Raw genomic sequence first — 21,265 nt, 5'->3', positions numbered from 1 at the left:
GAGGGGAGAAAGAAGACTATTCTAATGTCCCATGTTGTTTAATGGTATGCTCCTCATCACTGCTCCAGATCCAGGTGCTCTCCAAAGGGAAGAAAAAGAGCAGTAACTCCATGATTTCTTTCCTCCAACACATCAGTAACTCAGCTTCCTTCTCTGAAATGGTACCACCAGCCATTGATTGCTCAAGTTCAAAACCTTAGTCATCTCTGCCATCCCTCTTCCCTTTGTGTTCTCTGCCATCTCTGCCAGCTCTCTTCCCTTTGTGTTCCACTTCCAGGCATCATAAAGTTGTTGACAATATATACAGAATTTACTGCTTCCTCCTACTACTTCTCCACCATAGTCCAAGGCACTATCACCTCCTGCTTAGGCCAGCATAATAGTACCTGCCTCTTCTCCTTGCTCCTGTCCTTGAGTCCCCACTCCTAGTCTATTTTCCACCTAGTGACCAGAATAATTCTTTCAACACGAAAGAACATACCCAAATCATCCCTTGCTCAAAACTTTCTGGTCAGGGAACACATGTAGCTCAAGTGATAGAGCACCTTCTTCCCATGTTTGAGGTCCCAGGTTCAATCCCTGGTACCTTGAAAAAACAAACCAACTTGGGGGGAGCCAGTGTAGCTCAGTGGACGAGCACCAACTTCCAGCGTACAAGGTCCTGGGTTCAATCCCCAGTCCTGGTACCTATTAAAAAGAAAAACTTTCAGTTGCTATCCATCCCATTCAGAATAAAATCAAGAGGTCTCACCAAGGCCTTTCTGTACAACCTGGCTCTTGAGTTTTCTCAGACCTTATTTTCTCCTGCTCACATTTTCTGCCCGAGGGTTCTTAGGCTTCCTGCCACTCCTCTAATTGTTACAACACTTCTGTGCCCTCATCCTTCCTTCTGGTGGCTGTTCCAGTGGCAGCTCTTCAGAGAGGCATTGCCCAACCAATCTACAAGGCCTCCATCCTTCCAAGAGGGGTCCCTGCCTGCCCGCTTCCTGCCTTGTTTTCCCAGCACATATTGCTTTCTGATGTCATATTGATACTTATAAGTTTATTTGTATATTGTCTGCCTTTCACACTAAATAAGTTCCGTGAAGGCAAGAGCCACTGCTGGTCTCCCTCGTCCCAGCACCCAACTTAATGGTAGGCACATAAGAGTCCTCAGTACATACTTGACAAAGGAAAGGAGGGAAAAGGGCAGGAGGGAGCATAACGCAAGGGACTTTAAACTGCCTCCAAACCTGAAGAGACCAGGAGTCTATGAAGGACACAGCAGCCTGGGGTACCTAGATACCATTTATATCTCTTATGGGGTGTCATAAAATTTAACTGGTGTTCTTTTTTTTTGCAATCGAGTTTATTCTTCACTCCTTGATCCCTCCCTATTTGATCCACTAACTGCAGAGCAAGGTAGCGAAGGAGTCTTGTGGGAAAAGGCCGAGAATGTGATAGCTGTATCTGCTCTATTCTTTTTTTTTTTAATTTTTAATTTTTAAAAGATACTCAGATTGCATAAAATGTTACATAAAAAGATATAAGGGATTCCCATATGCCCCAGTTCCCACACCTCTCCTTTTCCCCACATTAACAACTTCTTTCATAAGTGTGGAACATTCATTGCTCTTGATGAACACATTTTGGAGCATTGCCAGTAAGCATGGATTATAGTTTACATTGTAGTTTACACTCTCTCCCACTTAACTCTGTAGGTCATGGCAGGATATATAATGGCCTATATCTGTCATTACAGTGTTATTCAGGACAATTCCAAGTCCTGAAAATGCCTTCTTATTATACCTCTTTTTCCCTCTCCCTGACTTCAGCACCTCCGGGGCCACTGTCAATGATATAAGTTCTTCCATCGCTAGAATCACAATAAGTCTATAGTAGAATACCAGTAAGTAAGTAGCGTACTAGTCATATTTTATTCCCCAATCCTAAGGATTCTGGGATGGGGCTTTGATCCTGTATGGCTGATGGATAGGACTCTCTTGCTTGCAGTTGTAGACTTTCTCTGTTCCTTGGTGTGTTGGTTATCCATCCTTACCTCCTTGTTAGTTGTCCTAGGTGAGTCTAGTGAACTGGAGAGTAGTTGTTGCAACTCCACTGAGGCTCAGAGCCCAGCTGACACAGGGACAGTACAGAGATCCAAGTATCTTGAATGTATACCTACCAACTCCAGCACCAACTACAGGTTCAAATAAGAGGGACAGAGGAGGCATGTGTAGAAGTCACATCTGAGTCCAATTCTGTCACACTCAAGAGCACAAACTCCAAAGTAGGGCCTGCTCCTCTATTCTTTCCATGATACTGGTCTTGCTTTTCACCAGCATGGTTTCTAGACAATCTCTAAAATCTTTATTTTATGGCAATCTTTGCCTAACTCTTACTTATTAAGTACTGGCTCCCATGCTCCTCACACAATGATGGCTTCCCAATGCCCAGATGAGGTTAGGTTGCCAGTTCTGGGCTCCAAAATGTGCCCTTTTTTTAACATTTATCACACATGTGTAAACACTTACTATTATCTGCCTTCATTGTGAGTCTGAAAGCTCCATGAGAGCAGTGATTCTATGTTCGTCATTATACCCAGTGTAATTAACAAAGTGGCAGGTGCATAGTAAGTGATTAATAAAATGTTGAACAAGCAATTCAATTTTTTATTATAAGTAACTTCAGATCCTTGTATAAGTGACCAAAAGATGTGGTTAGTGATTACTTATCATTTTCCTGATACCTACATCAAAAACAGCACTACACTTATTTGGATATCATTTTATTTCATGGTTAGCTGGAAATGGTAGGAGATTGGTAGGGTAGTTTGCTGCTGGAAATGGTCTAGTTACTGTGAAAAATTGAGAACCATGAACTTGGATGATGATGCTTAAGCCTTCCAAGGAAGACAGTGAATACGATTTAGTTCATAAGATTCTCAGTGTGCAGATGTCATGATCTTTTCTAGAAGTTGTTTTATCAGGAGGTTGTTTTATCCATTTTACCTTAATCTTTCTTCCTGAAGTCTAAACCTTATGTTTTTCTACCTATAAAGATAAAGCGCAATTGACGGTATAGTTCCAAGGCAACAGAAGAAAAGGAAAAACTTTCATATTTTAAATATTCTTTAACTTTTCCATTTTCCTTTCTGAGAAATGGAGATGATGGTGATGATGATCATGATGATGATAATCTATGGTTTTAGGATTTGGATTAAAAAAATTGAAACACCCAGTATTAAATATGTAAAATGTTCATAGACATAGCTGTTTGTATCACACTCTGAAATGCACAGACTTTTATAACTGATAGAGTTCTGTACATGTATATTCAAACTTGATGCTGATAACCCATCTTAGGTGGAGGTAGCGTTCCAGTAGGGCTTACCTTTCCACAGTTTGACCATGCAGATGTGTGTATGGGTGGACTGAAACTAGAAGTTTTCAAGGAGGGGCTATTAAAGAAAAGTTGAGCCACGTGCGCTGGAATGAAACCCTCCTCTGACTTCTTAGCACTGTGCCCTTAGCACATGTCTTGCCATTGCTTCAGCAGCTCTGGCTATGGAATGCCAAGCTTATAAAACCTTTGCTTAAATAACTGGGAACCGAAAGGGGTAAGAATGATCTATACTGTAGTTTTGGGATGGATTTAGGTCATCTGAACTCCAGGGAGATTTTTATGCAGTCTTTGTAAGTTTAGGGCAAAATTACAGAACTGGCTATCACTATCTGTTATCCAGGTAATCCATTCTATATTTTCCTAATGAAAACACAGATACGACAGTGAACATTTGAAAGCAAGGTTGTCCTGGTAGTCTGGGATTTGGGCTCACCGCTCTCTTCTCTTCTTCCTCTCTACTTTTGACTGTACCACTGTTAAGAAATTAGGAAAGGGAAAGGAAAGGAAATCTAAAGTTACGTGTCTGACATCTCCCAAAATGTTCTAAGTTCCAGTCATGAGGCCCATAGAAGTTTGTATTTGTTTTCTGATATTACTGTAACAAACTTACACCAACTTTTTAAAAAAATTAATAAATGTATTACTTTATAGTTCCAGAGGTCAGAAGTTCAAAATGTATCTTACAGGGCTAAGATCTCCAGGTATTGGTAGGGCTACATTCCTTCTGGGGAGGATGCATTTCCTTGACTTTTCTGATTTCTAGGGACCACCCAAACTCCTTGGCTTATAGCCATGTATGCCAAGTCATATAGCCATAGTCAATTGACTATATAGCAACTGTCGATCATCTCTCTCTCTGAGTCTCCTTTCTCTCTCTCCTTGGCCTCCCTCATTTATAAAAGTCTGTTTGATTAGAATGAGCCCACCTGGATAATCCAGGAGACTCTTCCATCTCAACATCCTTAACTTAATCATTTTTGCGAAGTCCCTTTTGTCATATAAGGTAACATAGTCTCAATTTCTGGGAATTAGGACTTGGACATTTTGAGGGGGTCATTATTGCAGATGAAAAAGCCCTAGAGGGAAATTTGAACTACATGAGTGTGCTTCTGCCCTTTTCTTCCTTTCTCATGACTACCTTGGTCTGCTGGGCGTTGCACACCTGAGCTGTGGCTATGTACGAGGCCTCTTTCCCCCATCTCTCCTTCTTGCACTTACAGAGATTTTGCTGATGCATCATACCACCACCCCACCACATACATGCACACCCCTGAACTCTCTTCCTCACCAGGCACTGGTTAAAGCCAAGTCTACATGGGTGCAGTTCTCCTCAGTGCTATTCATCAAGTATTTCCGAGCCCCTACCTTGCAGGCACAAGATGGGATTACAATTCCTGGCAACTCTGTGGGTGGAAAGGGCCATTGACTAGGTCTAACCAGTGATTTATGAGTGATTCTGGGCTGAACATTTCACTGATGGTATGAGACCTTCCAACATCTTCTCTGCCCTCTGATAAAGTGACCAGGAATGCTCAAGATGCATGGACTTGAAATCAACATGTATGAGTGTGATCTACACTTTGTTGTTTTGAGCCGCTGATATTTTGTGGTTTCTTTTTACTGCAGCAAATAACCCAATTTACCCTGTCTGATGTAGTTGGCGAGGGATAAAGAGAGGGAAAAGAGAAGGGGGAAGAGCAGACTGCCTCTAATTGGTTGTCCCATTCTCTCATTTTCCTCATACATGTGCCTTCAGGTTCTTCTGATGAAAATGCCCAGCAACCCTTTATTTCAATTTTTGGATTTTCATCTTGAAGGAGAGGGGAGGAGTGGGGTTGTTCTGTTTACATTTATTTTCTGAAGTATGTGTGATGATATACCCAAAAGCCATTGATCACATGTAGCTGACTCTGTTCTTCAATCAAAATGGGAAAACATCTACAGGCATGATGACTAGGGTGGGGTGGGAGGAGAGGAGAGGGTGGTCCTCTGGGCATTTTGCAACTATCAGTCTCTTTACTCCTTACAATAAACCCTCCCAGAGTGGAAGTATGCCTGTTTCCGGGCACACCCAAGTAAGAGGAATTTTGGGAATTCAGTAGAAGCCACAGTAGAAAGGAAAATGTGCTGGTCTCCTGGGGAAAGAAAGGGATGGAAAAGAAGCCATGCCAGGCTGATCAGGACTCAGGCTGTGTGCACACTGCCAGCACACTCACGCCCCGAGGCGCCTTGTTTCTGCACTCTCTGGATGCCCTCCTCCTCCTCCTTCCTCTCACCTTCAGTCCAGGTGGCACCCCTGCCCTAGGCCAGTGATGAGGGTCAAGGCATAGTTCCCACCAGCTACAGGTGGGACTTCAGCCTAAAGCCTGGGGGCAGGAGGGGAGCTGGACTCCTGCCAACTAAAACTGCAACTTAAATGCACGTTCCACAGAAACTTCATGGTGTTCTGGGTTAGATGTTGTTGGAGTTTCTGTGTGACCAGTGTTAGAGAATCCAATTCTTCAGCTGGTGGTCAGCAACATGGGCTCCCATGGGCTAGTTGGAGAACCCATTCCTCTGTGAAGAGCATTGTTTCTATGGGAAGGTGCCATCTGTGGCCCACATATGCAGGTGAAAATTTTAGCTGACTCAGTGGGTTAGATGGAGATTACTAATATTTGATAAAAATTGGGGTTCTTTTTTGAATTTGTAGATTTTCTTTATCCAGGCTGTCCTTTCCCATCAGCAAGGATAATGGAGGACCCCTTCTAGTCAATCTCAGCTGTGTTTACATGAAAACTTCTGTTATGGCAGGATTAGCCAAAACCAGGATATAAATCCTTCTCTAGCTATTGTTCATCTGCTTTTTCTTTTATTTCTTAACACCCTGCAGGGCGAGCCCTGCTGAGACTTACTGACAAAAAGCTCGAGCGGATGGGGATTGCCCAGGAGAACCTCCGGCAGCACATCTTACAACAGGTGCTCCAGCTGAAGGTGCGAGAAGAAGTCAGAAACCTACAGTTACTCACACAAGGTATCCTGCTGCTTCCTAGTGGGTGGATAGGAGGGGAGACAGAGGAGAGAAAACCTCACTGTCATGACACAGGGGAGCCAGGGAGGTTTTGTTATTGTTTTTTTGCAGCATTTCCTTCATTTTAAAAAAATTGTATAGATTTAAAGACTTCTTTCTTCCCAACCTTCTCTTTTCCCTAGCTAACTCAAAGAAGTTTACACAAGTAAGTAATGACTGACCAAACAGAGTTATCTGTATTAACTTCAAGCTTATCACATACAGCTATACGAATTGTGCACTGTACAGTCCTAGAGGGTACCAGTCACAAAGATCAGAACACGATTGTACTCCCTAGAGTTGTACAGTGTGCAGTTTATGCAACTGTACAGTGAACTCCTACCTGTTTTAGTCTAACCACCAGTTCTGAGGGGGTCTTGGAATCTGAATGATTTCATAGTTCATATAACCAGTGATACAAATGGGTTTTTTGTTGTGTTTTGTTTTGCTGGCTAGTGGGAGGAAAACTTTAGAAATACACACACATATACACTCACACACTTTAGGGATACTGAGAACCATATTTAGATCTCTTGAAAATAAAATATATATTTTTTAAATAGGCTATAGAAAATGTAAAATGGAAATGCTAAGGCTATGTAATTCTTAAGAAGAATCTTTAATAACATTAATATGATGAGCACATTTAAGATCTTATAATTGCAGAAGTGAGAATAAAGCTGGGGTTTGAAGAAAACCTTATTATACTGTACTGTATGTAATTTGTATATATAAGGTTAGGTTGATTTGAACCACCACTGACTATAACCCTTTATTTTAATGCCACTATGCACCATTTTGGAGGAAAGGAAGATAAAATATGTGTTTTTGATAGCGTTAGGTATTTTTTTCCAACCTGCGGAATATTGTAACTGCATGCATACTGATACTGGAAAAATCTGGGTCAGCCAAGTTTGTGTTATTGCATTTAGATTAACCCAGTAATAGTCCATTTGCCTAGAGGAAGTAATGTACTGCTTGATAGATGACTGCTCTGGAAGGATAAATATAGACTTCAAGTGATAAGAAAATAGTTTTGTTTATTTGATACGTATTTTTGCATTTAGTCTCCAGAGACTTTCAATGGTGAATTTATAGGTACTGGTACAAGTGATTTAAATCTGAATGTGATATACTAATATATGTTTAAGTTTCTTTTAAGAAGTAAATAAAAGTACAAAGATGTACTATAAGACCATCTGTCATAGCACTATTTAAAATAATGAAAAATTAGAAACAACCTAGTGGTCCAATAGGATGGAAAAAATCAAATAATTCTGTTTAATTCCATAAGATACAATACAAAGTTGTCATTACTTTTTCAAAGAATGTATGCCTACATGTGAGAATATTTAAGAGGTAATATGAAGTGGATTAAAACAAAAAAAAGCCATGTATAAAATTTTGTTTATAGTATGAGCCTAATTTAGTAAAAATTGTATATTTTATATGTACATAGAAAAAGGACTGCAAGTGACTATAACAGTATTTTAATAACGATTCTCTCCAGGTGGTGAGATTAGGGGTGATTTTAATAGTTTTCCTTAGATTTTTCTATATTTTCCAAAAATCCTATGTTTTTCCATATTATTTTACATTTTAAGAATACACATGTGCATTTTTAAGCTTCAGCCACAACCATAATTCTACCCATGTTCTTTTTAGTGTCTGAGGTTTCTTCAGTGCTTTGTTTTCCTGCAGTGATATATACGGAGTGAGAACCGAACTCATCATGTGTGCCTTAAACTCTTTTTTTCCTCTGCTACTGTCAGCCTGCAGTGTGTTTGCTTTGCAAAATCATTTTCCACAGCTTTCATTGCCCTAGATGCATAATATATAAGGTTTTTTCCTGAGATAGTACTCAAGTCTATTAAGCTAAATATATGTTTGTGTTCTGGGAAGGTAATGCTAAGTTCAGCCTTTTCAATTCAGTTTCTATCATTTTCTTCAGCTTTGAAAAAGCTGTGCATTCTGAATTCTTTCATTGCATTCTCTTTAGAAGAGATTACTATTCTGTAACTCTTGGATATTTTGTTTCCATTCTTAGTACCTTTTTTTTTTTATTGTTTGTCCTTTACATATTAATGTTCAAACTCTTTCCTTCTCAGACATTCTTTAGAAAATCCATAGTCTTACTGAAGTGATGGTTTCTTTAAAAAAAAAAAAAAAAAGTTGACATATTATTTATATATCTGATAATTATAGATTTTGAAAGACAGCTGGGATAGCCTTAAAATATTTGGGGTCTAGGTTTGCTCTAATAGGAACTGGAGTTCCATTCTCCCTCCCATCCCCACCCCCACACCCCCACCCCCAGCCAGGGGCATGACAGGTTTAGCGTGTATGTCATCTGAGAATTCACTATAGGAGTGATGTGATTCAATATTAAATATTTACTTCTTCATCTCTACAAATCTAAATCAGCAGAAACAATATGCTGAATAAGTTCAAACCAAGGTTTTGAATGTAGTTTAGTTTTTTGAACTCCCTGGACCTCCCCTTGAGGAGGGTTGAGTCACCCATCCCGGCTATAGGCATTTAATAGCCTTCCAGGGCCCACAGGGGCCTCCGACTCTGGCATACTACAATTAGCTTTTGTTTGGGGGTTTTTAACAAATATTTATCAACTAACATACTTAAATGAGGGTTATCTCCTTCGAATTAGTAAATTTCTAAGGAAAAGGATTTATTTCAAAAATGATTACATTTCTTCTTTGCCTTTGGAGACAGGTTCAAAGCATAAGCTTTAATGGTTTGAGTAGCAAAAGATTGGAAAGAACCTAAGTGCCCATCTTTAGAGGACTGGCTAAGTTAATTATGATATATCTATGTTCCCTGCAGGTATAAAATAAAAGAATGAAGAATATTAATATGGACGATTGAAACGCTGAGATTTTATGTTAAGTGAAAATAACAAGGCACAGAACAATGTGTTTAGTATGCCACGTTTTACGTATGAAAGAGGGAGAAATAATGTGGGTCCATAATGCTGAAAGATACATGTGAAGCTGATACAAGCTGCCACCTGTGAGACAGGGAAGATGGTGAATGAGACAGGATGTATGCCTTTTAAGTCACTTTGCATTTTGAAATATGTTGGTGTATTATCTATTTAAAAGAATAAAATTACCAAATGAAACAAGAAGAGTGAATTTTAGCGTTAGACAAGTGTAAATTCAAATCATGTCCCCAAAGCTTATTGCTGTGCTACCTCAAGAAAATTACTTAACCTCTCAATTCTCTAATTTCTTAATCTTGGACATGGGGGTCAATAATTCTGTGCAACTCATAAGGTTGTTGTAAGGAATAAGTGGGCTAAGAACTGTAAATCACTCAATGCAGTGTGAGAGGAAGTTCAGAGTATATTATCTATCAGTAATAGAAGTCACACAAGCAAATTAGATTCATTAATATATAACTAAACTTTACTTTTATGATATTGTTGAGAATATGATTCACATACCATGCAACTCACCGATTTCACTTGTACAATTCAGTGGCTTTTAATATATTCACAGAGTTGTGCAATCATTACCACAATCAATTTTAGAACACTTTCTTCACCCCAAAAAAGAAACTCTGTACCCATTAGCAGTCATACTCCATTTCCTCCCAACCTCTGACAACCACTAATCTACTGTATCTATTTGCCTTTTCTGGACATTTCCTATAAATGAAGTCATACAATATGTAGCCTTCTCCGATTGGCTACTTTTACTTAGGATAGCATTTTTAAGGTTCACCCATGTTATAGCATGGGTCAGTATTCATTTATTTTTATTGCCGAATAATATCCCATTGAATATACTACATTTTATATATCCATTCATCATTTGATGGACATTTGGACTGACTCTACTTTTTTACTTTTTTAATAATGCTACTTTGAATATTTGGGTACAAGTTTTTGTGTGGATACTGTTTTCATTTCTCTTGGCTCTATAGCTAAGAGTGGAATTGCTGGGTCATATCGTAAACATATGGTTAACCTTTTGAGAAACTGTCAGACTGTTTCCCAAAATGGACCTACCATTTTACATTCCCTTCAGCAGTCTTTGAGGGTTCTAACTTCTCCACCTCCTCACCAGCACTTCTTATTGTCCATCTTTTATTATAGTCGTCCTAGTGGGTATGAAGTGGTATCTCATTGTGGATTCGTTTTGCATTTCCCTGATGACAAATGATGTTGATCATCTCTTCATGTGCTTATTGGCCATTTAAATATATTCTTTGGAAAAATGTTGACTCAGATCCTTTGCCCATTTTTTAATTGGATTATTTGTCTTTTCTAAGCCTTATTTTTGACCCACAGTGTTTTCATTATGCTTAAATATCTGCCTTATTTACAAGCTTAATTATCCACCTTATTTACAAGTTCTGGAGTTATACATTTGACTGCCAATTCTAAAGAGAGGCATCTTATCATCAAATGATAAAGTCTTACCCCCACTGAAGATATTCAGAAGAACCTGCCAAAAATTTTGGAATCAATTCCAAAATGAAATAAATGAATCTACTCTTAAAGATTTTCTTCTAAAGGAAACAAACCACTTTGGATATAGAAATTAAACACACACATAAATCAGTTGTGTGGTTTTGTAATCAGACCTCCAAAATAGATATTGCACACCTATCTAAAAGCTTGTTCTATAGTATATCTGGAGGAAGTATAATAATCAAACTTATTTTTCCAGCCAATTCCAAACCAATTTTTCAGGTGCCATTTAAGATTTATTTTCAGCCTTTGATTCTACACCAGTTGTTTTTACACAATTGGCCAGGTATCCTACAACAGTAATAGGGACAAGATGGTGACAAATATACCAGGAGAGTGCCATCTAGCTGCTACTGTTGATATGAACACAGGGAAAGTGAAATCTTTGCCCTCCTTTTTCTTGTTCTCTTCCTTTGAGATACTTACCAAAGGATAAAGGTTAAGTAAAGTTTTAAAAATTTGTATTGTGGTTACATAGTAAATATATAAATTTATAGGTACTATCAGTGAGTCATGAGAAAGATTTCTAAAAACAGCTTATCTAAAGCCAGAACTATAGTTCAGCTGAACTTTCAGCCTCTGATTTCCCGGCCCTTATTCCCAGTGGCCCTTTAACAACCTGACATTTGCATGTAGCATAATCAATGTTTGGCCCTGCTTTAATGTCATTCTCTTTTGGGTGGTTCCCTTCTCTGTAGAGCCTTTTGGTCTTCTCTGTCCTGTCTGTGGAGCAGCCAGGATGTCTGCCTGGCAGTCTTCTCACTTGTACCTTTCAGCTGGAAACTCAGCCAAGCTGGGGTACTTTCAGGTGTCTCTTGGGAAATGCCATATGGAGCTGTAAACATCATTATTATATTTCCTTCTGCTTGAATCTTTTTTTTTTTTAAAGATTTATTTATTTTATTTCTCTCCCCTTCCCTGCCACCCCCACCCCCAGTTGTCTGCTTTCTGTGTCCATTTGCTATATGTTCTTCTGTGTCTGCTTATATTCTTGTCAGTTGTACCAGGAATCTGTCTTTTTTGTTGTGTCATCTTGCTGCGTCAGCTCTCTGTGTGTATGGTACTACTCCTGGGCAGGCTGCACTTTATTTGCACTGGGTGTCTCTCCTTAAGGGGCACACTGCTTACGCATGGGGCTCCCCTATGCGGGGGACACCGCTGTGTGGCATGGCACTCCTTGCATGAATCAGCACTGCACATGGACCAGCTCATCACATGGGTCAGGAGGCCCTGTGTTTTTTAACCCTGGACCTCCCATGTGGTAGGCAGACGCTCTATCCGTTGAGCCAAATCCACTTTCCCTGCTTGAATCTTGATTCACATGAGACAAGAAACAGAGGTGCCTTAAGTAACACATGGCTGGGCATAAACTATCTTAAGATCTTTCAAGTTAATTCCTGAGCATAAGATTTATGATGGGTATCCTTAGCTTTTTAATTATAGAAAATATTTTCAGTAAGAAAAATACCACCAGGATACCGAGAGCTGACTGTTCTTTATATAGCTAATGAGTATTAAATATTTTCTTTACACAAAGCACTGTGCTAATTGTCATATCAATTCCTAACATTTACTTGACCGTAATCATTGCATTGTTGCCTCACTTTAAATATGGGGAAACTGAGGCATGGGGTGTTTAAGTAACATACCCAGAGTCAGACAGTTGGTAAAAAGCATAGATAGGTGTTTCTGACTCTACCCCAAACTTTTAACCATTATACTTTACTGCCTCTAATCTGTCATTGGCGATAATTCCCATCTTGTGATGGTAGTGTGAAGATTAAATTAGGTTATTTATGGAAACCATATAGCATAGTTCATGGCTTCTTCTATGATAGTTTGGAAAACTTTTTCTGTAAAGAGATGCATAGTAGGTTAGTCTTTAAGGAACATACTATCTCTTTTGTGACTACCCCATAGGGAATGCAGCCATTAACAATACTTCATAAAATGTGCATAGCTATGTTCCAGTAAGACTTTATTTACAAAATCAGTTGGTGTGCTGTAGTTTAAAGACCAACAAATATAACCTTTTTGACATCATCAACATTGTTTTATTCTAAGTATCTTCCCTTTCCCTTTATTTTTGAGTTGTTAATGCTTCCATCAACCCTAGGGATGCTATCATATTGAATCATTCCTTGGGTATCCCTTTCAGCAGCTGCCTTAGCTACAAATACATGGATAGTGTCAAAACATATAAGTACCTCTGAGGATTGGGTAAATTCAAACAGAAGAAAGCAATGGCCCAACTAGAGGATAACCATATGAAAGTACTAAGTGCTGCCATCTTCAAATGCATTTATAAATAATGTCTACAAAATGAAAAAATAACAATATATTATTTAAAAGGGTCAGTAATAGCTCATTAAACATTAGTGTTTCCCATAGGACTTTTTTCCACAGTGTCCAAATATATGTGTCAGAATTTCCTTACAAATTGCATGACCAGATGGACTTTTCAAAGCTTCATCCTTTGAAATAACACAAATCAGAAATACTACTTTCTAAGATTTCAGAACCATGTTTACAGATTGGGTATTTTAGTTCAGTCATCTCTGTAGTGATACTTCAGCAACTAAAGTAGGCCATCTGAACTATAATAGGCCATCTGGTAAACCACCCTACTTAAAGAAGGAAGTCTTTGTAGAATGCTGCAGTAGACTCTTTGAGAAATTTTACAGATGAACTAGTCTGATCTCATTTAACAGGTTTGGCCACTTAAGGCCCAAAGAGTATTAGAGGAGTCTATGGTTACACATATAATTAGTGGCATAACTATAACTAGATCCCAGATCTCCTAACTTCTAAGCCAGTGTTCTATTTTCCTGTTATTGTTATTAAGGTATAATTTACATACAGTAAAATTCACCATTTTTAGTGTACAGTTCCAATAAACACGTGGTTGTATAATCAATATTGTAATCAAGATATGAAACAAAAATCCATCATTCCAAAAAATAACCACCCCTCTAGTGCCCCTTCGTTGTGAACTCCTCCCACCACTCCCAGCTTCTAGCAACCACTGACATGTTTTCCATCTCCAGAATGTCATATAAATGGAGTCATATAGTTTGGCTTCTCTCACTTATCTGAATAGATTGAGATTCATCCATGTTGTTGTGTGTATCACAAGGTCATTCCTTTATGTTGCTTAGCATTCCAATGGATGGATATACCATAGTTTGTTTATCCATTCCCTAGTCAAGGGACATCTGAATTGTTTCTAGTTTTTGACAGTTACTAATAAAGCTACTGTATAGGTTTTTATGTAAACCTAAGTTTTCATTTCACTTGGTTAAATATTTAGATGTGGGATTGTTGGGTCCTAAGTGTATGCTTAACTTTATAAAAACCTGCCAGGGACTTGGAGTTGTCCTGAATGATATTGCAGGGACAGATGCAGGACATTGTATATCCTGCCATAACCCACTGGATGGACTGGGGGAGAGTGTGAACTACAATGTAAACTATGGTCCATGCGGTGTGGCAGTGCTCTAGGGTATAGTCACCAAATGCAATGAATGTGCCTCACTGATGAAATGGGATGTTGTTATGGGAGGAACAGGGGGGGTGGGGGGTAGGGAGTGGGGTATATGGGAACCTCTTATGTTTCTTAATGTAACATTTTATGTGATCTATTTATCTTTAAAAAATAATCATAATAATTAAAAAAATTTTAAATAAAAATTTTAAAAACTGCCAGGCCAGTATCCTGAAGATAATAAAAGTAGAATAGTAGAATCAGGGACTTGTCTTTAATACACATGAATATTTTGGAAGATATTCTGAAAATCACTACATCTTTGTAGAAGTCCTACCCAGAACTTCCTGCGACCACTACCATCTTAAGAGGTCCTTGCTTTCTTGAGAATTTCTAGTATATTGTCTCAGAGTATGTTTAGGTCAAACAAGTTTATTGTTCACTCATTCATTAGGTAAAAATTTTCTCAGCCGTCTATGTACCTGGTAGTAGGACCTGGCTTTTCCCAGTTGTCATTGAGAAATGCTTCCTTTGTTTCTCTTCTGAGGCAGAATCTTTCCACCTTCTGGGAAGAAAAATACGATCCCCTTTTATACATATGTGAAGTATGTCTGGTGGCTTTACTTTATTATCTCTTAAATTACATCGTTTGAAGTTCCAGGCACCTCCCTGCCTTCTAGTTACTTGTGGCACAGGTGTTACAAATCTGATGTTCACATTTCAGTTCTCTTCACATGCAGCTCTTCTGCCCTAATGCATAACATTGAGCTTTTCCTCCCTGATGCTCACCTATTGTCCTTTACATGATTATGACTCTCTTCTGATTTTCCTCTTTCTTATCCCTCCTTCTCAGGCTAGTGACAAGCCACCCTCCTCTGTCACTACATAAATGTTTAGACTCCCTGGAGGTGGATCCTCTTAGCTCTTCTTACTTTGCATGTTCTCTAGAGAGTCTCATCGACTCCTGTGCTTTTACCATCCCCTACTTCATAATGATGCTTAAACTTACATTCTATCTCTCTGAAGCTTATGTGAATCACTGAATATTCCACTGACATCTCAAATTTGAAATATCCAAAATTAAACTCATTGTCTTTCCCACTATCTGTGTAGTCTGTTCTTCCCCCTGTGTTTCTTCTCAAGGTTACTCACTCCATTACCTAAAGTGGAAGGCTCAGAGTCTCCTGCAATTACTCCTTTCTTCTCAGTACTCACATGGAATCAGTTACCCCATCTTTTGAATTCTCTGTGTGAGATGGGTTTCCAGCCTTTCCCCTCCTCATCACTACCTTTGGCACTGTGTTAATTCATCCCTCTTTAGCTCCTGCGCAGGCCAATAGAAGAATTTACCATATATTATTTGATCTTTATTCTCTACCCTGCCTCATTCATTCTCCTATTAATTTCCTACTTCTATTGCCAGATTTAATTGAATTTCTGAATGCATTATTTCCCTCCTTAAAACATTTGATGGCTCTCAAATGCCTACAGAATAAAATTCAAACTCCTTAGCCTCCCATAGAAGGCCATTCTAGGCATTTCATAGATGCATTAACTTTGGGTAAGTTACTTGTCAGAGACTAAGATTCTTCCATTGTAAAAATGAGAATAGTAACTATTTCACAGGGTTGTTATGAATATTGTATAATAAAACTTATGAAAAGACAGAGCCTTAGTGAGCTATCATCTACTCTAAGAAGCCTTACCTCATATCCTCAGGCAGAATCCATCATTTTCTCCTCTGTATTATTAAACATTTTGCTCATATTAATGTCATATTTTTCACACAGTATCCATTTGTTTTTCCACCCAGTAAGCACTAGACTCTGTGGTAGGTACTGGGCATAAAAAAGTACCTGCTAATAAGGATAGGGTGGTGTTCACCATTATAGAGATACATAGAATTATAGAGAGACCATGGGGGCACAGAGCTGGAACTCAGCCTCTCCTGGGGAATAGGTGGAATTAAGGAAGTCTTCACAAAGATGTGATATGTGAACCAGGTCTTGAAGAATGAAAGTTCTGAGAGGTGTACAGGGGCTGAGAAGGATGTTAGCAGGAGGTGCCTGTATGAAGGCATGAAGCACAGTGATGTTCTGCCCCCTGTAGGTCATGGCCATCATCAGTCATACTCTGATTTTGTTCTGCATTCCTACTTTCTAGCACAGTGCTAGGCAGAGTGATTCCTCTGAATGTTTTTGTTGATTTAAATTTGATTGTCCTTTTCTCTCACTATTTCATTTCAACTTAATCTTCTCAAAGCAGTTGAATGCAATATCAATTTTTTATGGGTTAGTAATAGAATAAGAATAGCTACAAAGCCATTTTGGATCTTTTTGTGTTGGCTTGACCAGAAAAGATGTTGGCAGCATATATAAATATATACACTGTCCACCTGCTTTGAGTTGTTTTGCCTAGTATTTTCTCTTTTGAAATATTCTCCTGCATGACGCTCTCAAGTGACTATAAAATTAACCTTGTCTCCTAAGACCCTTTTAATTACTCAGTGGCTCATGGTAGATAGGGATGTTGGGTCAGTAATTTTATAGGATTTATACAGATTACTATTGTGATTGAGGTCTTTCATTATCGTCTTCTTCCAGTGCTACTTGATTATGATCTGCTAACCAGATATCTCTTTCCCAGTTTTCTATAAGATAGCATTTCCTCAAACTGCAACTTCCTAAGCTTCCTCCAACCTATATGAAAGTCTTTAATATCCCATTATACATTTTGTGACCAGGCATATTTCTAATTTTATCAAGATTTTGAGGCTTCAGAGAAATTTTTCTTGCTATAAGTTTTATATTTAGAAGCCTAGATACAGACCTCTTTTGGGGATTATTAAACTCACACATCAGTTTATCAGTAGGAGTTTACAGTATGACATGCACACACTAGTTACTGTCTAGTCCTGTTTTATTTTCATTCAGGGAGTCCTTGATGGCTACTTCATTCAAGAATGTGTTTTGTCTGAAGTGAGATTTGAAACTAGCAATTGCTTTCTTTATGTTGTATTCTTTATAGCATAAAATACCCACCTGTTCTAAGTGTCCCTGATGGTCTCTCTAACTAGCATATGGTAGAAGTTTTCATGTGTTATTTTTCTAATTTGGACTTTTTCTACCAGGAATCATCCTTACCATTGCTTCTCTTCAGCTTTAAAGTTTTTATGGCATTCTTTGAATAGTGATGATTAACGTTTGGGTAACCCCAAAGACTCCAAATGCTTCTGGTCTGCCTCTGCAGAACTCACCCACCCCAAATTCTTTACCGTTGATCACTTTGTATTTAAATGTCCTAGGTCAAACAATAGATTTGATGTTTCTAATTTGAACAATTCAAGATGATCATGGGGTTGCACTATTTCATTTTGACTTTGTAGTTTTGAGGGATCTTAAATGAATGATATTGCTTTGAGGAAAGATGATATATGGGTTTTCCACAACTGACATTGGTTTATTTCTTCAGAGTTAGTCTAGAGCAGGGATTCTTAACCAGGGATCTGTGAGCTTGAATTGAAATTTAAAAAACAAAACAAAGCATGATTCTCGTGGGGACGTGTTGGTGTGGACGTGATCTATTTATTAAATAACACACAGTATAGTGTGGACTCAGTAAGGTGTCTGTGGTTTTCACCTGACTGGCAAAGGGCTCTGTGGCAGTTTGGTATTATTTATCAATTCTAAAAAGGAGATAGTCATTATGTTTATAAACTGGTCTCTTCCTTTGGGCATCATACCCTTTGATTGTATTAGATTCAGATAAGAATCTAATTTGTGTTAACATGAGGGCTTTGATTCAACCACATCATTAGGGCATGCACTGTTGAGTCCCCACCCTCTTGGAAGGCTATATAAATCAAGAACACATGTAAATATATACACAGAGAAGATACACAGAGGGTCCTGTGGCATGGAAGAAAAATGAGTCTAATAGTTTACAACTGACCTTGTAAAGAGACCAGAGCAACTGAGCAAGCCTGCAAAGAAACAAGCCCTAGGGAGACAGACGAGCCTTATGCCAGCCTACAGCTGAGATCGGAAGAAGCTGGGACCACAGAACTTTAAGAGGAAGAAGGAAGGCTGAACCCTCACAGATACAAATGACTTCGGGCAAGAAAGTACCTCTTAAGGAACCTTGAAATGGACTCTTAAGGCCCTTGTGACTGTAAGCTTCTACTCCAAATACCCTTTATAAAAGCCAACAGAGTTACGGTACTTTGCACCAGCACCCCTTTTGACTAATACAGGATCCATGGAACAAAAAAGGTTAAGAACCCCTGGTCTTGAGCATGCAGTCTGTTCTTTGTGGTATTCAAGTCTTCTATGCACTTTCTAGAAGGGCAATTCCAGTAAAACAATGGCATGTAGACCAGGAAAGAGGAAATCAAAGCCATTTCCAGGGATATACTGAGTTCCTCTGGTTTTTCTAAGAAGAAATAAAGAAGTGTTTCATCACTGTGCTTCAGAATTTCTGTTCCTAGTATCATGTATTATCTACTTTTTCTATAGGGCCACCAAATCTCAGTGCCTGACATAGAGATCTACAAAATGTAGATGTTCAAGGCTGTACTGGCATCAGGGTTTCCACATGCCAATTCCAGAAGTCACTACAGCCAAAAACTATCCTGTGAATGGATTCTGAAGACATACAACAATTAATCTAGCCTTGCACCCCAGTCAAAAGTTAAAGTCTTCTGTCACTCTCTGAAATCCATCCCTTTATTCTTAGTATCCCCTTTTCATATTGTTTATTCCTCTAAGATAGAAATTACACATTTAGGAAATCATTCAAAAAATGTTTTATTGGGAACTTACCATGTGCCAGACTCTGTGTGCTATGTGTGTAGGCATGCAGGGGTGAATAAGAGTCCATGTCCTTGAAAATGAGTGAAGAAAACATATAAGTAATATGTAAGTAATGCAGTATGAGCAATGACAGAGGTAAGTGAGGAGCATTGTAGGATCATGTAGGAAGTTTATCTGATTCAGAAGGAATGTGTCAGAAGAGTTTCCAAGAAACAGTGAGCCTTGAACTGAGCCGGGTATTGTGTTTAGCTGGGTATGTTTATTTTCTTTTTAGTCATCAAATAAATATAAAATTGCCAAAGGAATAAGAGCTTTGAAGGAGAGTTTCACTATGCTGTAAAAGTGTATATTGTATATTTTATTGAGTGCCAGCTCTTTGTCAGCCCTTTACTAGGTGTTGGTGAAATTTGATAAGCAAGATAGACGTGGTTCTCATATTCCTGGACTTTACATTTTCGTAAGCTAGACCCTCATAAAACAAGGAATCATAGTAATGTGGTGAGTGATATGACAGGGAAGTTAATTATGCTTTTGGAGAACAAATTGACAGAGGAACTCCCCTTGACTGAGGAATCAGGAAAATCTCCCTCAGGAAATCGAGATCCAAAAGAGGAAGAGGAGTTAACTGGGGCAGGTGATGCTTGCAGACTACAGAAGGAAAAATGTCCCAGTTATAGGGAGCAGCCTGTTATGAGACCAAGGTAGAAGAGGAAGTGTGTGTTGTGTTCCAGGAATAGAAAAAAGGCTATATAGTTAGAGGATCAGGAGTAATTGAGAGGAGAGGGAAGGGAAAGAGGCTGGAAAGGTAAAGAAAGGACCAGGCAGTGAAGTGAGTGCCTTGTTTGATTGCTTTCCTTAAGGAATTTAGACTTTATCTTGAAGACAGTAGTAGACCATTAATGGGTTTTGGACCAAGGACTATCTATCAGATTTGTAAATAAAAGATAAGGCCAGATGCAATGAAGCAGCAGCTGGAGAACAAGGCAGGAGGCCAGCAGTCCAGTTAGGAGGCTGTTGCACTAATCTAGCTGTAGGTGATGGTGGCCCAAACTAGGTGATGGCAATAGAGTTGGAGGGAAAGCCCCAAACTTAAGACCCTAGGCAACCTGTGGTGATAGATTGAGAAACAGAAAATAAGGTTGTAAAGTGTCATCCTTCCCTCCTCTTTACCACATTCCCCATACCCAAATCCATGTCTTCCCTACAGCAGAATTTTCTGGGCATTCTTCTAAATGCAGATTCCATAACCTTGACCTACTAAATCAAACCTTCCGATATCAAGCCCAGGCATTGGTATTTTTCACCCTCCCGTGATGCTTATACGTAGGAAAATTTGCGAACCATTTCCCAGTGCCCTACAGGTTCAGAGCACACAGCACACCAGGCACTGACCTCAGTATTTAAATAGAGTGAAGCTATTTAAACTTCCATTGGTCTTGTCTTAATGAGGTTGCGTGGCCTACCCAATGAATTCAGAGGAAAAGGTCATCCTTTGGGGTGGATGACAGTATCTGATCTTAAAACCCAAACTGAATTGGAACTTCTCTAACACACCTACCTTCAAGCTGATGTCTCCCTGGTCTAAGAAAGTGGGCTTGCACTCCATAATTCTCAGGAGACAAGGCTACTATTGTCTCCTCTGCTATTTCCCAAGAGAAAGTGAAGCAAGTCATCTTGGGCAGCAGCACAAGGATATCAACAAAATACTTTACACTAAGATGCCACCATTTTCTCTGTCTGACAGGTAAAAGGTCAAAGCTGTCACTGTAGTACCCTTTGCAAATACAGAAGAAGGGAAGGGGAGGAAGAAAAAGAGTTGCTTCAACTCTACGAGGTACAGATTGGAAATTCACATTTGAAACTATCAAAGTATCAGAGGCTTAGGCAGCCGTTTTAAAAATCATGAATCTCTAACATTAGCCTCCACCTGCCCTCTAGCTTTTATTTCTATACAGAGGTACAGATTACCAAATATTTTCCAATTTATCACGTAAGAGAAGCCTGGAGCTAACATTGAACTGTTGTGCACAGCTGGCATTTTA

At 38.9% G+C, this 21,265-nt stretch overlaps 1 protein-coding gene across 22 annotated transcripts in view; it reads left to right on the top strand.

Moving 5' to 3' along the window:
- Positions 1-21,265, top strand: part of SAMD12 (sterile alpha motif domain containing 12) — a 430,023-nt gene that overhangs the window by 220,920 nt on the left and 187,838 nt on the right. For 20 of the 22 annotated variants that reach the window (XM_058275949.1, XM_058275954.2, XM_058275946.2 and 17 more), the window contains one exon: positions 6,257-6,397. In XM_058275949.1, coding sequence (XP_058131932.1) covers positions 6,257-6,397 — 141 coding nt within the window. Of the gene's footprint in view, positions 1-6,256; positions 6,398-9,274; positions 14,205-21,265 lie in introns of those variants that run through there. The other 2 variants (XM_058275953.2, XM_023585285.3) reach the window with 2 other exon arrangements.

This window comes from Dasypus novemcinctus, chromosome 14 (genome assembly GCF_030445035.2).
Source record: "Dasypus novemcinctus isolate mDasNov1 chromosome 14, mDasNov1.1.hap2, whole genome shotgun sequence".
In the NCBI taxonomy this organism is placed as follows: Eukaryota; Metazoa; Chordata; class Mammalia; order Cingulata; family Dasypodidae; genus Dasypus; species Dasypus novemcinctus.
Note: the sequence above shows the minus strand (reverse complement) of the source record. Positions and strands in the feature narration are given on the sequence as shown.